The sequence below is a fragment of the Parambassis ranga genome, chromosome 1, assembly GCF_900634625.1.
Source record: "Parambassis ranga chromosome 1, fParRan2.1, whole genome shotgun sequence".
NCBI classification, from domain to species: domain Eukaryota; kingdom Metazoa; phylum Chordata; class Actinopteri; family Ambassidae; genus Parambassis; species Parambassis ranga.
This window is the reverse complement of record NC_041022.1, coordinates 14,487,978-14,503,059: the sequence shown is the minus strand read 5'-3', so window position 1 is coordinate 14,503,059 and position 15,082 is coordinate 14,487,978. Positions and strand designations below refer to the sequence as shown.

General features: G+C 41.1%; 1 protein-coding gene across 4 annotated transcripts in view; it reads right to left on the bottom strand.

Moving 5' to 3' along the window:
• The window catches only part of fat1a (FAT atypical cadherin 1a), a 69,097-nt gene extending 55,105 nt beyond the window's left edge, over window positions 1–13,992 (bottom strand). For 3 of the 4 annotated variants that reach the window (XM_028415536.1, XM_028415509.1, XM_028415526.1), the window contains exons 1-2: window positions 12,302–12,434; window positions 7,696–10,985 (exon numbers count right to left, since the gene is read on the bottom strand). In XM_028415536.1, coding sequence (XP_028271337.1) covers window positions 7,696–10,957 — 3,262 coding nt within the window. In that variant the 5' untranslated portion in view covers window positions 10,958–10,985; window positions 12,302–12,434. Of the gene's footprint in view, window positions 1–7,695; window positions 10,986–12,301; window positions 12,435–13,670 lie in introns of those variants that run through there. The other variant, XM_028415517.1, reaches the window with a different exon arrangement.
• Between the last annotated feature and the right edge of the window lie 1,090 nt (window positions 13,993–15,082).

Below are 15,082 nucleotides of genomic sequence, written 5' to 3'. Positions count from 1 at the left end.
TTATCTGCACAAAATGAATACTTGCACAACTTCTCATCACTGTAAGCTGTGCTAATCTTAACAATAGCATCTATTTAATGTGATCAAAATAAGAATCTGCTAAGTATGAAGACAATAAGCCTAGCAGTAATGCTACTGGGTGACATGAGACACAAACTGCGACCCAAACTAGAGTAGGCACTGCTGACATGGTAATGATGTGATGTTGCATCTGGGAGTTTACTACAGCAGCCCTGACTAGCTACTGTCCTGGGAGCAGTGGTGGACACTCATTAGAGAGACAGTGACACTTATGCTTTCGATTTGTGGAAAACTAATCAAACTTGCAGTCCTGATTCAGGCCACTCTAGGGATTTGTATCACGGAATTCCTGGGTTATCAGTGTTTTTGGAGTGGGTGTTCTCCACTGTTGGTGGTTAATGAACGGTGGCGAATGGAAATCCCTTCTTCTAATGCCCTGTGTTTTTATGCTTATATAAATTTGATCTTTAAAGTTTGTTAATTTCAAAGTATTTAAAATCAAAGTATTTAAAGTAATATGTGACTTACTACCTCTCAGAGTAATCAGAGTAATCTCTAAAATTTAGTTTGTGTTGTGTGACCCATTTACAGTGGTCCCTCAATATAACACGGTTCACCTTTCAGAGCCTCGCTGTTTTGTAGTTTTTTTTAGTGCAATTTCACGTGCTTGTTTTAACAGCGCATTGTGTCCCATGTCCTGATCAGCATATTTTGTTCTGTGTCTGAAGACAGGTTTTGAACTTTGGTTTCGTTCTATAATACTGGACTTATTTTTCTATGAACGGTTGAACTTTGAGAGTGTTTAAACAACAGAGAAAAGTGAGAGAATGTTAATGCATGTCTGAGGAAAGTGTGTAGTGAGGGGTTTTCCAGCCTTAAAACATCGATAATAATTCTAAAAAAATCAGCTATTGTGGGTTATTTTTGGAACGTAACCCCCGCGACAAACAAGGGTTCACTGTAATTAATTGTTTAAATCTGATCTCTGATCTAAACCTATCTATATCTGATTATTTTAGCTATGCATTAGTAGTAGTAGTCAATGTTAGACTATCCTTAGCTATCCTTAGCTGAAGCATGCATGAAACACTGTACATGATATTAGTATAAACTATGGCTCACATTAATTTCCCTGTTTGGTTTAAGGGGACACAGAGGTCATAATACATTAAAACAGGTCTCAAAGACTATCATAATGGTGATACAGTATATCTATCTTATGTCCTTCTATGTGCTGGACAAAGTATTACAGCCCAATGAGGCATTTCCACTTCATGCATCACTATGAACAATATAAACTGTTACTTGTGGCAGAAAATGGCTGTCAACAGCTGGTTTAAGGGAACGTTTTTAGAAGTCTTTTTAGTAAAGCTAGTGCAGACTATGAAGCTATGAAAAACAACATGAACATCACTCATTTGTTCATCTGAGTAAGCAGTGAGAGAGAAAACAGTTTGATACAGTTGTTAAATATCTGTAATGCATGACTGAATGGATTTTTCTTTCTTTTTTTATTTTAAATGCCTATTAATTCCAGCTGGGATGACTTTTGGGATTTAGGTGACGCTTCCATTGTAGCTATGAACAGTGTTATTTCAAAGGCCTTTCAAGAGGCCTCAGAGCAATAGTCCTTGATTCAATCTCAGTATTATTTAGAAGCTCTCTGCCTGTTCCTCTTATAACAATGAGTCCATCTCCATTCATTTCTATACCCAGGCCCATTGAGGATTTCCCATCAGTCTGCAGCCGTCTCCAACTCTACATCTACACTGAAGCATTTATCAATATCCATCTAACTACTTTACCATTATTTGGCCTTCACTGTAGACAACCAGCTGACAGTAAACTATTTCCCAGGAAAACATCTTACGAGTGGAAGCAATCTTCTGATGTTTCCCATACATGAAGCTAATCCTTGTAGTGCATGATCAATACTTTCCTGCAGCTGCAAATGCACCAAAAAGCAACACAAGAAACACTATTAGGGCACTATGTATGCAACACTTCAGTATTTTTGGGTTATCTTTAATCCTCCTTTTGCAAACAGGTGATCAGATCAATACTACTCAATACTACTCTATGCTGTAATATATGAAAAACAGCCAGCAGCCAAATAACATTACACTCTAAGTTTACTGTTTTCAACACACACCTGCTTTTGGATTTTCTCTATGTAAACTATTTTACTTTCAACCACAATTTGGTAGAGCTAAATACTAAATGTGTGCACCTCCCACAAACCTAAATATGTTACTACTCTCAGCCTCACTCCCCTTCATTTCCTGTGCCATACAATGTGGAAGAATAAGGGCAAAAATCCCCAGACTACAATATGATTATATTGGATATTTAAAAAAATAAATACAAATAAAAAAACTAATAAACAGAATTTAATATCAGACAGACATCCACACAAATGCTTTGACTGACAGACAGCCACGTGTATTTGTGTAGCCTCCACCTCACTCCACTTGAGTGTATTTGTGGTCAGAGCTGTCACCTGTCAAGTACCAGACAGCATGAAATTGGCAATAAAATGCCTGAAATATTCACTGAAACTTGAAGAAAAGAATAAAAACATGTCAGTAACAAAGCAGAGAGGGTCCCTGGTAAAGATGCTCAGATGTGTCTGTGGGGAAAGATGTGAGTGTTTTCAAATGCTAAGCTGTATACTGTTGTTTAGGCTACTGAATATGTTCAACACCAGTAACAGTAAAACTATCTATTTAAACTGATGGTTTAACTACATTAAAACAAATTTTTAATACAAAGAGGAATAAGAAGTTCAAAGTTTCCAGTAAAATAGCGTGTTGGCGTGTCATAAATTAGCACACAATAAGGCACGTCCTCTGCACATCGCAGCTCTAGATTTCTTTAAAAAGATTTAATGGACTGAGAGAACAACATAGTTTTAACTAGGGAAAGTGTGTTTTTCATTTAGCAACCTACAATCAACTTTGTCCCGCTGCACATTCCTGGTCCCATCACCACAGTAACAGCACTCAAGCAAAGACTATTTGGAGTCATGTGCCACTTTGCACTCCAACTTTTATCTCAAAAATACACTGTAGGCACTGAATGGTAAATTAGCAACACAGGGCAACAGTTTCCACTTTTTAAACTACAAGTGATGCCAAAAGGACGGACCATAAAAAACAATGAGCATCTGTATCTGTTTGCTTTAACATGAAGATGTCCGAAGTGGAAGAAAGGATTGGCAATTTTTAGTGGAAACAGGACTTATGTTATTATGCATCACATTTTTTCATTTGCTCTCACAAAGAACACTTTCACAGCAAAGGCTGCAAACAGCTTCAAGTGAAAGGGCAATGCATATTTTATTCAACAAGAAAGGGCAATGCATACATTATAAAATCAGCATCTGCGTCTCTCTGGTCACCTTGTATACAGGCTTAATTTCACTTTAAGGTGAGATACAGCCTACTTTGAAGACAAGGCATGCTCTGTGCAGCTGTAACCATCATCCACATTACAAAAGCACAACTTTCAGTTATTCCTTCCTTTTTGGAACTGTAGCAACAAAACCAAAAAAAGGGCATGCAACAATATCACAGAGCAATAAGTACAAAAAAGCCTCCTGCTTCTCTAAGCACTCTGTGTCTATACACAGAATTCAAGGCTATTTAATTATATGGCTACAACGTGTCATAAAAGGGCCACACCAGAAGCATTTGGTGTGACACACACACATAATTGTAGCAATGTTAACATGTTTAGGTTAACAAATACAGTACAAACACCCTATTAGTAGAAAAGGCTGCTGCTCATAGAATTTGCAGGCTATTACAACTAGTTGAGGAAATTTGGATATCAACAAATGTTGAACAAACCATCTATTCTTGAGCTAATTTCTTAACACCTTATTGTGCCAAGGACTGACTTAACTGCAGAGTAATGCTAGCCACTTAACCCCACATCCTTCAATTCAAGATGATTTTCACCTCACAATAATGCATCCTGCAGTGTAAAATTAAACTGTTCATTTAAAGTGGTGGAGTGCTTTCTTTCTACATCTTTGTACCAGGGCTTTTAAACAATTAGGACATAACTTCCTGGTCTGAATAATCTCTTAACTCCAGACAGAGGAAAATAAAAAGATGATTACTCACAGGCAATAAAAAAGTCCCTTCCCTTTTGCATGTGCTGACTGTTCCCTAACAGAAGGTGTGTCAGGTTGAGTCAGGTGTACTTTGAGTAGTGGAGACTTGATTCACTTCATCATGATAAGCAACGTTTTACTGCTAGTCTGTACAAACAAACGCACAAAGTTGTCCTCAGATGGGGTTCATGTGCATTTTTCACCTCTGATCTACTATCGCTGCTATAGTGTTTGTGTGTTTATTTGTCTTAATATAATTAGTATTTCAATATTTTTACCCTTAATAGGTGCAGAAGTAGTTGACTCCATAAAGGAACATGCTTCTTTGGCTGCATTCATTTGGTAAGGAATGTGAAATTTGAGGAGTTTTAATCCTCACAACTTTCTCAAGCACTGACCCACATACAGTATGTAGTGCTCTACTGGATTACTGTATAGCTATACTGTGAGTTGAGCAACACCTTGGGGTGTGAGTGTGTGGGTCAAGCCTTTAGAGCAGTAGCTGCAAAGCCTTTTAAAGAGGAAAAAGAGACACACTACATCGTGCACACTACATCGTGCACACTCAAAATTGCCATCTGCCCTTGAAAACCCATATCGGTTGACCTCTAGTGCCTCAAAATGTAAAACAGTAGCCAGCCATTTGCAGCACAAAAGCCTTTACAAGGAACTCGTATGCTTCCTTCCCAGCAAAATGGTGTAGTAACCCTCTCACAGACTTAAGATGTATATATAGTTTTTCTCAAAGTTAAGTTAAAAATAACCAAAAAGCTAATACATACTCAATAATCATAGTAAAAATTACCAATTAAAGCAAGGGATGGTAAATTTGGTCTACAGCATGGGAAAGATCCCAGAAAGCACTCTTGATAAGAGTACGTTTAAATTAAGGTGGCACGGATCCAGTGACCACAGAGCTTTTAATAATACAGAGAATGTCTGAACAAACAGTTGCCATGGACTCCCTGAGCAGTCTGACAGGAAGGAGCCATAACTGCACAAGAAGACTTGTATAAGAGGGTTTCTTTCACTTGGAGGTCGATGTAAATGAGAAAAGGATGGTGTTCAATAAACAGCAATAATGGACACCACTTTTTAATTTAATTGCTGTGTTTCAAACAAATAGCTTGTTTGTTGGTTGCAGAGTTTGTCAAGTGGGTAGCATGCATGGTCTGCCTGTTATGTCCTGCCAACTCATCCTTTGCTCAGATTTGTTCGCTACTCCTACCCAACAGAATTCACTCACTTGCATCAGCCACAACGCAGCATAGTTCTTTGCACAGAGACATGCATTACTGTCATCATTAGTCACTTAAGGTGGACTTAAGAATAGCTGAAGAAGTGATAAAAAAACCATGCAATAAAGACAATGTACAATGAACAGAATGTTGTTTTCTTAAACACAAAGGTTAGAATCATTAATTAAATCTGGCAAAAGGCTCCTTCCCTCTGTGAAAAACAAATTTCACAAGTGGAGGTGTGTGGCTCCTGGCAGTTTTCCTCAGGCCACTTTTTCATTTGTTTTCTAATTTTAAACCATTTTAAAGCATTCTGGGTAAAATTCACAACATGCAGCTGCAGCCCTGACTATATAATGGGGTGTGTACCAGTGCTTATATTTCCTTTTGGAGGCATAATATTCTACACGCATATGGTAAGTTAACAAACCACACCCTTCATCTAGTGAAATCATAGGAGGGGCATTACCACCTTGGCTGTATTTAGTTGTCTACTGACCTCAGATGAAATCCATAATAACAGGACCCAGCCCAGGACAATATTATCATTGCACCTTCTGATAATCACTTAATATAGGCCTCTGGGATTAAGTGCCAGGCTCCCAGAATCTGTGCACTACACAGGATTTGGAGTTGGATGCCAGTTGCAGGCATGAATGTGCTCTATCTGACTAATACAGTAATACAGGACTAGGCAGTATTTTAGCATTAACACATACTGCACTATGTGGAAATTCTAACAAATATGCTCTTTTCTTTTTTAAACTAAGTCAGAGACACAAATTAAATCAAGATTAGGAGAGACATCAGGACTTCACAAAGAAGTGCATCTGACCAAAATATCCTAAGTACAGTCACTGTAAAAAAAAGTCTTAAGTAAACAGGCATGTCTTATTGGCAATAAAAATTAAATGTTGAGGTCCACAGTTTCTTCATGTAAGATTTAACAAGTCTGAAATATTCAGCCTTGTTTAACAGCCTTTTTTCTATCATGCTCTGCCAAACTGCCTGCTTTTAAAAGAACATTAGTACAACCAAAGAAGATTTTTTTGGATGTAGAATGAGTGGGGTTCTGGCCGCTTTGCATAACATTTTAGTTTTCATTCACAGTGCTACAGCACAAGATGGGTCATAAGCATTTAATCCCAATCAAGTAATTGGTATTAGACTGTACGCTACAACAATGTCATGCATGTGTGACAACTTCTCCTTTGTAATTATCTTTCCAAACACCAGTTCTGCAACAAGTTCGGGCGTTAAATTCTCCAGCAGTTGTCCTCATAAAACTAAATCTTATTACAAATCAAATATTCAACCACTACCACAAAAACAATCACAAACACACCACAGCTGACAAACAGCCCTGGAGGTTGCATTCTTCATAAAGGCTCCTCTCTTCATGCTAAATTTACCAGGCAAAGGAGAAAGTATTTCCCAAAAGGTTCACTGAGGAGACTTTCTGTCAACCTGCTGAATAATTCACATATATCTGGTTCTTAATAAACACCATCAACCTAAAGATAGAAACTGTTCTTACAACGGTTAAACTCAGCAGCAGCCTGATAAATCACATTTTTTAGCTTTCTTATGTAGATACGAACTTCTGAGGTTACACGTGCCAAGAGAAATCAATGTATTATGCATTAAGTTTCACTGCCTCATTCAGACATTAATTATGTATTACAGGGAGAAAAAATTAATTTCAAATGGGGGAAAAGTCGCATTAAGCCGCCCGAGGATGTGGTTACCAAGTTTAAAAAGGAGGGCACAGAGCCAGGCCCAAAACATACAACTCAGGTGATTGCTAGGTTTGGTCCAGGACCTCCTAGAATTCCAGACTGCTTATTTTGAGCTAATTTGAGTCAGCTGTTGAAATCATTCCGGGCAGCTGGGCAAGTATTAACATATTTTCTGCAACATAAGAAGAGAAACCCACAGCCAGGTCTTTTTTCCTTCACTGCAACACTGAAAATGTAACTAAAGTAAAACAATTTCACAAAGGAGTGAGGAAAAAGAGAAGTCACTTAAAAATACTTTGTACTACAGTAACTACTCAGGAATGTCTACACAGGTCGAGAGACAGCTGGTCCCACTGTTCCTGCCATCAGTTCTCCCAAAGAAGAAAAATGACTGGAATCAGGAACTTCCCCCATCTCTTAGAAGAATCCCTTACCTCATTGTTCCATGCAGTGGAACATGACTGAATAAACTGAAGCTGCATTAAACTTCCCCTTTTCAAGTCTTTCAATGGGATGAATGGCTTATGTCAGTAATTAACATGAGCTTCTTATGAATCTACTGAATGAAGACACTCACCAGTTTCCTCATCGATGGAAAATATCCCAAGGCCAGAGCCATCTCGTATGGAGTATCGAATCTCTCCATCTTGTCCTCTGTCTTCATCTTCAGCTGTTACAGTCATCACAGAAGTCCCAATGATGGCGTCCTCTTTTATAAATCCTTTTTCCACAAATGATCGGAACAAAGGCCTGTAGAGATTCTCATTTACATCCACCACGTCCACCTCAATGAAGCAGGTTGAAGACAGAGATATGGGCTTCCCTTTGTCTTTAGCTTTTGCTGTTAGATTATATACCTGTTTTGTCTCATAATCTAGATTCTGAACAATCCGAAGAGCACCGCTGAGTTTGTCTACTTCAAAGTTTCCATCTCCATTATCAATGAGGCTGTATCGTACCTGACTGGAAGGTCCAAGGTCTGGGTCATGAGCCTCCAGCCACATAATTACAGTACCAATAGGAAGGTCCTCCCGCACCTTCACGCGGTAATTGGGAGGAACAAATTTAGGTGGATTATCGTTCACATCTTCCAGGGTCATTTTAAGCTGCACCGTGGACACTAACTGAGGCTCGTTCACGGCCTGGTCACGTGCAGAGATCTTTAAGAGGTAAAATGGATGGAGTTCGCGATCCAGCGGCTTTGTCACAGTCACCACACCGGTTACCTCATTGATGGTGAAATGATCAGTGCCTCCCAATATTGAATACCTGACAACACCATTTTCACCTTGATCCTTGTCTGTTGAATCCACTTGGATAACGTCTGTCCCGACAGGTGTGCTCTCACTTATTTCAACCAAATAAGAATCTTGTAAGAACTGAGGGCTGTTATCGTTGGTGTCTAAGATTTTAACATCCAAGAGACGAGATGAGGATTTCTGTGGTATTCCAAGGTCATAGACTGTAATATTGAGTGTGTAGTGGTCTGATGTTTCCCGGTCTAGAGGAGAGTAAATTAAAAGCCAACCGGTTTCCATGTCTACTATAAAGCGACTTTCTGTGTCTCCTCCTGAAATGACATACACCAGTTTCCCATTGAAGCCACTGTCTGAGTCTGTAGCACTTAAATGGACAATCCGGGCTCCAACAGGGAGGTCCTCTTTTACCTCAATAACACTTGGGAATGACTCTGAAAACTGAGGACTGTAACGATTGACAGAGTGAATGTCCATAAAGTTGTCATCTGGCTCAGTTTGCGTGTGGATTTTGCTGCCTTGAAGTAGCTTTTCAGCCAACATGGTAGCGACACCGGTTTCAACACATTTTAACTGGACAGGCTTGCGTGCCGTGATGACAGTTATGTTCATGAACATTGGCCGAGTCTCATGTTCGCCGTCGGTTGCAATGATCTGTAAACTATGAAAGGACACTTTAGCTGCCTCTCCCTCAGTCAGCGGGTGTTTCAGTGAAAGCACTCCAGAGCTTGGATTCAGTTCAAACAGATCGAGATCATTTCCAGCTTTAATACTGTACCGCACTAGCTGTAGTTCATCAGCATCTATTGCAGACGCTGTTGTGATCTGCTCTCCCACACCATGATCTCTTGGCACGGTTACTTCACAGTCTACATTTTCAAACAAGGGTTTATTGTCATTCAGATTATTTAATGTTATGGTGACTGATGCTTCCACCTCCCTCCGGAAAGGGGATCCCCAATCTGATGCCCTGACTTTGAGGTTGTAAATCCTAGGCATGAGCTCATAATCTAGGACCTCTGAGGTACTGATGGCACCAGAAAAGTAATCGATGACAAATGGCTGGGGACTCAGATTGGTAATGCTGTAGGTCACATAGCCATTCTCTCCTTTGTCCAGATCAGTGGCTTTAACCGTTACCACACTGGTCCCTATGGGTACGTTTTCATCAACACTGGCCTTGTAAGATGTCTGCTGGAACTCTGGTGCATTGTTATTTACATCAATCACATTAACAATCACTTTTGTCACTGCTTTTTTGTCAGTGGTGGTGACATCTAGCTCGAACTGAGATGTAACATCGGCATTGATTGGTCCTGCAGTGCTGATTAAGCCAGTATCTGGATTGATAGTAAATCTGTTCTTTTCAGATTTGTGCCTAAAAGCGTATTTTAGCTGAGGATACGTTGGCACCGCTGTTACCATAGTGACAGGTGTGTTTAGAGGGGCAAATTCACTCAGATTGACTTGGTAAACTGCCTTTTCAAATGCAGGAGGGCCCACTTTGAACTGTGCAGAAGTGACATGAACCAATTTAGCAGATGAAAACTGAGGGGGGCTGCCTTTGTCCTTTGCCTGTAAAGTAAGGTTGTAGCCAAAAGGCTGGCTATCCCAGTCTACATCTTTCACTGCTTTAATTTTATACTCCTTGCTCCCGGGGCTTGTTCTAACAGCCTTGAACTGCTGAAGAGGGTCACCAGCAACAATGCTCAGTGAGGCTATCTCTCCGTTTGGTCCCTGGTCGTTGTCCTCCACCGTCACAATGGCATACGTGGGGTCATGGTCCACATTGGAGGGAGCCAAGGTTACTGCAGTAATTACAGGTGCATGCTCATTTGCCTGCTCCACCCGCACTGTAAGTTTGGCCATGCTACTAAAACCGCTGCTGCCGTACAGCTTCATCCCTCTGTCTACTGCAAGGATCTCCAACTCATACAGCTTAGTCTCAGAGTAGTCTAGTTTGCCAGTCAGTGTCACCACACCACTTGTAGGATGAACTGCAAACATGTCCGTCCACTCTCGGAAACTGTAGTAGTATTCTCCATTCGTACCGATATCTGCATCCGTCGCAGTGACCTTGGCCACACTTGTGCGTATGGCTGTGTTCTCTGGCAGAGAGATGCTATAGGAAGTTGGTGAGAAGAGAGGCCTCAGATCATTGGTGTCCAGTACCTGCACCTTCACTCTAGTGCGACACTCTAAGTTGGTGCTCCTCTCTGACGCTTTAACAGTCAGCATGTAGTGATCTTTAACCTCTCGGTTCAGAATGGCAGTGCTGCCTCCTTTGGTCCTTATTCGCAAAAAACTGAAATCTCCCAGCAGGTAGTCCTCTGCTTTGAATAAGTTCTCATTGTCTCCAGAGATGATTTTGTACCGTATCTCCCATGCTGGGTCTGACACATAGATCCCCATCTTGGTGTGACTCTCTAAGTAAGTCTTAGCAGCAGAGTTCTCATATATGGTGGCGTTGTAAACAGAGTGGGTGAATTGCATGGAGGTGGCTCTCACCATCCTTTGGTTCCCTGCACAGCAACAGATGAGCTGCAGGAGCAGCACAAGCAGTGGAACCAAGTGCTTCCCCATTATCGTACCGTGATCTTCACAGAACCACCTGGGGACAAAAAAGCAATTTGGACGTTTAGTGTCATAACAAACATTTAGTAGATGACATTAACAAAGATTACAATTAATCAAGTAAAAATAGAACACTAACTGCACTAAGTCATCATTTGCCATTATCACACCCTCCCCGAGGAAACTGGGAAAACAGCCAAAGGGCTGAAAACCTTCTTCTTTCCTTCGCTGTGCACGTTCCCAAACTCCTTTAAATGTCATGACAAGTGATGGCTAGGCTGATAAATGGCTAAACAGGCTCCGTGTGGAAATAAGATGAAGCTGAGCAGCCAGTCAGGTGACAAGATCTAAGCCTGCACTGCTCCCATGTCTGCACAATGCCAGATGCTATGTGCAGGCACTTCCCAACCTCTTTTCACTAAAACATAATCAAATGAGTTCAATAAATCTTCTATTTCCAAGTTGAAATCCATATATTTTGTATTTTTCTCTAATATGGAAAATGGAATAATTGATATTTCTGACCATCCATCAGGAATATCTGAAATAAAAACCACATTACTGCTGGAGTAGGATAATACCCAATAACAGTGTACAGAAAAACAAACATTAAGCTTCCTTTAGTACAATCAGGTTTGAAGCCGAGAGATGACTGTGGAAATGCTTTCAAATGGCAGATTCATTCGTTTACAGCCGCTTTACAGCGTCTCTGACTCCGTACAAAGACAAATAAAAACGAGACGCTGCTGTCTGCGCGAAAGCACTTTGTACAAAACCTACACTATTTACTTTTGGCGTGTCAGAATGACCCGAGCAGGGTTTAGTTATTACGGTTTCATGTAGGGTTAATAAGAGAGAGAAAACTTCAAACTTTTTATCGCGTTAAAGACAAAAAGATTTAGCATTTGCTAATGCATTTTTCTCTGCAACCACAAAACAGTGACTCGTTTTCGATATGAAAAAAGTTACACTTCTCGAGAAAATAAGTTAGTTTGCTTCGAGACTGTCTCATTCCTCTGACCCCATCCCCCCATCCACAGCCATTCACTTCTTGAAACGATGGCAGCCGTGCGCTCAGCAGAGATTTGCTTGGAAAAAGCACCGCGCACCTCTTCCACAATGAAACCGAAATAAAGCGCAAACTACTCCTACAATAAACTACATATCCCAACTATCAAAAGCGACATTCAACCTTCTGTTTTGTTGAAGCTAAACTTCTCCAGAGAAAGCTGGTTTCTTTCACAGCTCACAATAGCAGACGTAACCTCTCTCAACTTTTTTTTTACACGTTAGAGATGCGACTTTGAATAAGAAAAAGCCCCGAGAGCGCAAACAAAATAACACTTCACATACCTCTTCTATTATTAATCTCATAGATTGGGAGGTTTTGCATGTGGTTTATGTAGTCCAAATGTCGGCATGGTAATACGTGGACTTCTCTCCGCTCCGTTACTCCATCTGCCACCAGCAGGCAGCCTCTCCTCTCCCTCACTGTCTCCCTTTCTCTCCCACACTGCTGGAGCTGCATGGTATCTCTCCGCGCTGCGCACAGTCCGGATCTACTTACCGAGTGGCAGCAGGATAAAACCTTTCCGCCGTGAACCCACCAGGACCAGGGCACCGTGATTTACTGCGGCTGCCTTGTATTTACTTATGGAGTCATTTTGTCCACTAATAAATATAATAATAAATAACTAATAAATAATACTTTGGTATATTTAAATTTAGCGGCTGCTACTTAACAGTGTTTAATATTCTGATAGTTCCTAAAAGTTCCAAAGCCTCAACATGTTTTGTGTGATGCTTATTAGGCACTATTTGAAATATTTATCCATTAAAGCTTTTGAACGCACTGAATAAGACTTTTTTCTCCATATTGTCATGACAGTAAGCTAGAACCTATAACAGTGCCCTTGTGCTGCTCAAATGGACACACAAAGCTACATTGACAGGTTACTTTTGTGCACGGCCTCCTGCCTTATAATAAACAATTAGACAATAATTCATCCTTGGTGTGCTGAGAAATGTATCCACGTCACCATTTTGTTGTCAGCATAAAAATGTGGATTTTTCCAAATAAAATTGATTCTCTGATGATGATAAATAGGTACATCAGTAAATAGGTCATAGTACTTGCAAATGCATGTTTTTTGTAATGTAACACCAGTTCTTAAGATGATCCTTTCATTATTCTTACTAATGTTAGTGTGTTTTTTTTTTAATATCCTGGATTGGGCTGAAAATAAAAGTGACCAGCAGTGATGATGACTGATGGTGCATTCGATAGGAAAGCGCTGATCCCATCAACCCTCCTCCTCCTCCTCCTCCTCTTCCTCACGCAGTCATCCCGACATGCTTCTCAGACCAAAGCTCTTGCACTTACTGCCTTTCCCTGTGCGCGCACGCAGGAGTGTGGCTGCTATGCGATTGATGGCGCTGTCTCACTGCTCTTGCTCGGACTGCAGCGATCCAGCTGGTGCGCCTGCAGAAAGCCTGTGTGCTGCACGCAGCTTGACAACTTGTCATCATGTATTGCTCCTATGTATGAGTGTGCGTGTCTATGTGTGCTGCAGGTACCTGCGCAAAAGCGTGCGTATTCGTTCATTTGGCACATAAACACTCACTTTTCTTTTCTCAAAAAAAGATTCTCCAAGTCAGTGAAAAGTTTTAGAAGTCGCTTGGTTTTTTAAAATGTTTTCTGAAATTGTTGAAGGCTACTCACCGGACCAGCTGGGGGGCTGCCGCTCTAAACTTCTCTTCACATAAATCCTTGTTGGTAAAGATTCTTTGCGAGCATCTTTCGGATGAGTGAGGCTTCTTTTGTTCGTGTGTATCCGTCACTTTATTCCTCCACAGTTCCTCACACGTTCAGAGCCTTTATACTTCCGATCCGTTCAGAGTCGTCGCACATGGTGGCGTGGATACAGTAGTGCTGCGGGTTAAGGTCCGCCTCGCTCCTCTCTCCTCCACAGCGGCTCAGGTGGAGTGGTATACTGTTGCTGCCTTCAGGTGAAACCGGAAATATGGCAATTCTGACAAGAGCGCTGAAAAGGACACCAGTAAAGAGAAAATGAATGGCAAAGGCATGGTTTCCCTGACTACTGATGCCTCCCTCTGAAAACTAACATGACTACGGGGGGGGGGGGGGGTGAGAGGAAATCACATCCACGACTGACGGTGAAAATGAAGTCTGTGATTCTTCGCCTTTAGCTGTGTTTTTCTTTGGGATTTCTGCTCATCCATTGATTTGTCACGCAGATTCACGTACTGATTTCTGGTTGTTCAGACTCTCTCTAGGCTGTGGGCGCGTCTCCTAAACTGAATCTTACTAAACACCAACAAGGCAGGACGGCGGTTCAACTTTCCCCCCATGAACACACTTTCCATGCCGACCGTCACTCAAACCTGTCCCACCGTAAACAACATGTAGGAACCAAAATTACCCACAAGAGCGTAAATACGCACCGTAAATGCTACACAGATAAATCTGCATAACAAAAGTGACATCACACAAGTAAATAAGTAACTTCAATTACAGCATAATTAATATCAATGTGTGCAATAAGTATGAGGACAATACCCCTTCTGTTGATGCATTTCTCACATTTAAAACATGTAGGAGTCCTGCCATGCACTTCACTCTCACTGGTGAGTTTGAAACAGGGACATCAGATCTCCTTGAAGGCATCCAGGATGTGACCATGACACTTCCAGCCTGAGAAACGGCTCACAGATTCCTCTCTCATTCTTTGCATGCACTGCTCTGCGTGGTTGTGATTATTCTACCCACAATGACGGCAACCACTTCAAAGCATTTAATCTAATCAGCTCTGCCTTATTCCATGTATTAGATGTGTTCTTAATGACCTTAGTGAAATCCTGATTTAATTGTGGTCACTGAATGCATTTCAGAGAGGCAAATGTCTTCATTCGGATCCTCGAACATGTGGTTTACAACTGAACTCGACACCATGCTGTGAAGTGGCTGCCAAAAAATGCCAGAGCGGAGAGAGAGAGGGGGCTGTTGAGGAGCTGGGGCGCTGCAGCGTGAGAATCTCTGCCTAATGTCCATTCAGCACTGGCTCATTAAAGTCACATATGCCCACAGGCTGAGTAAACGAACGAGACCTATCG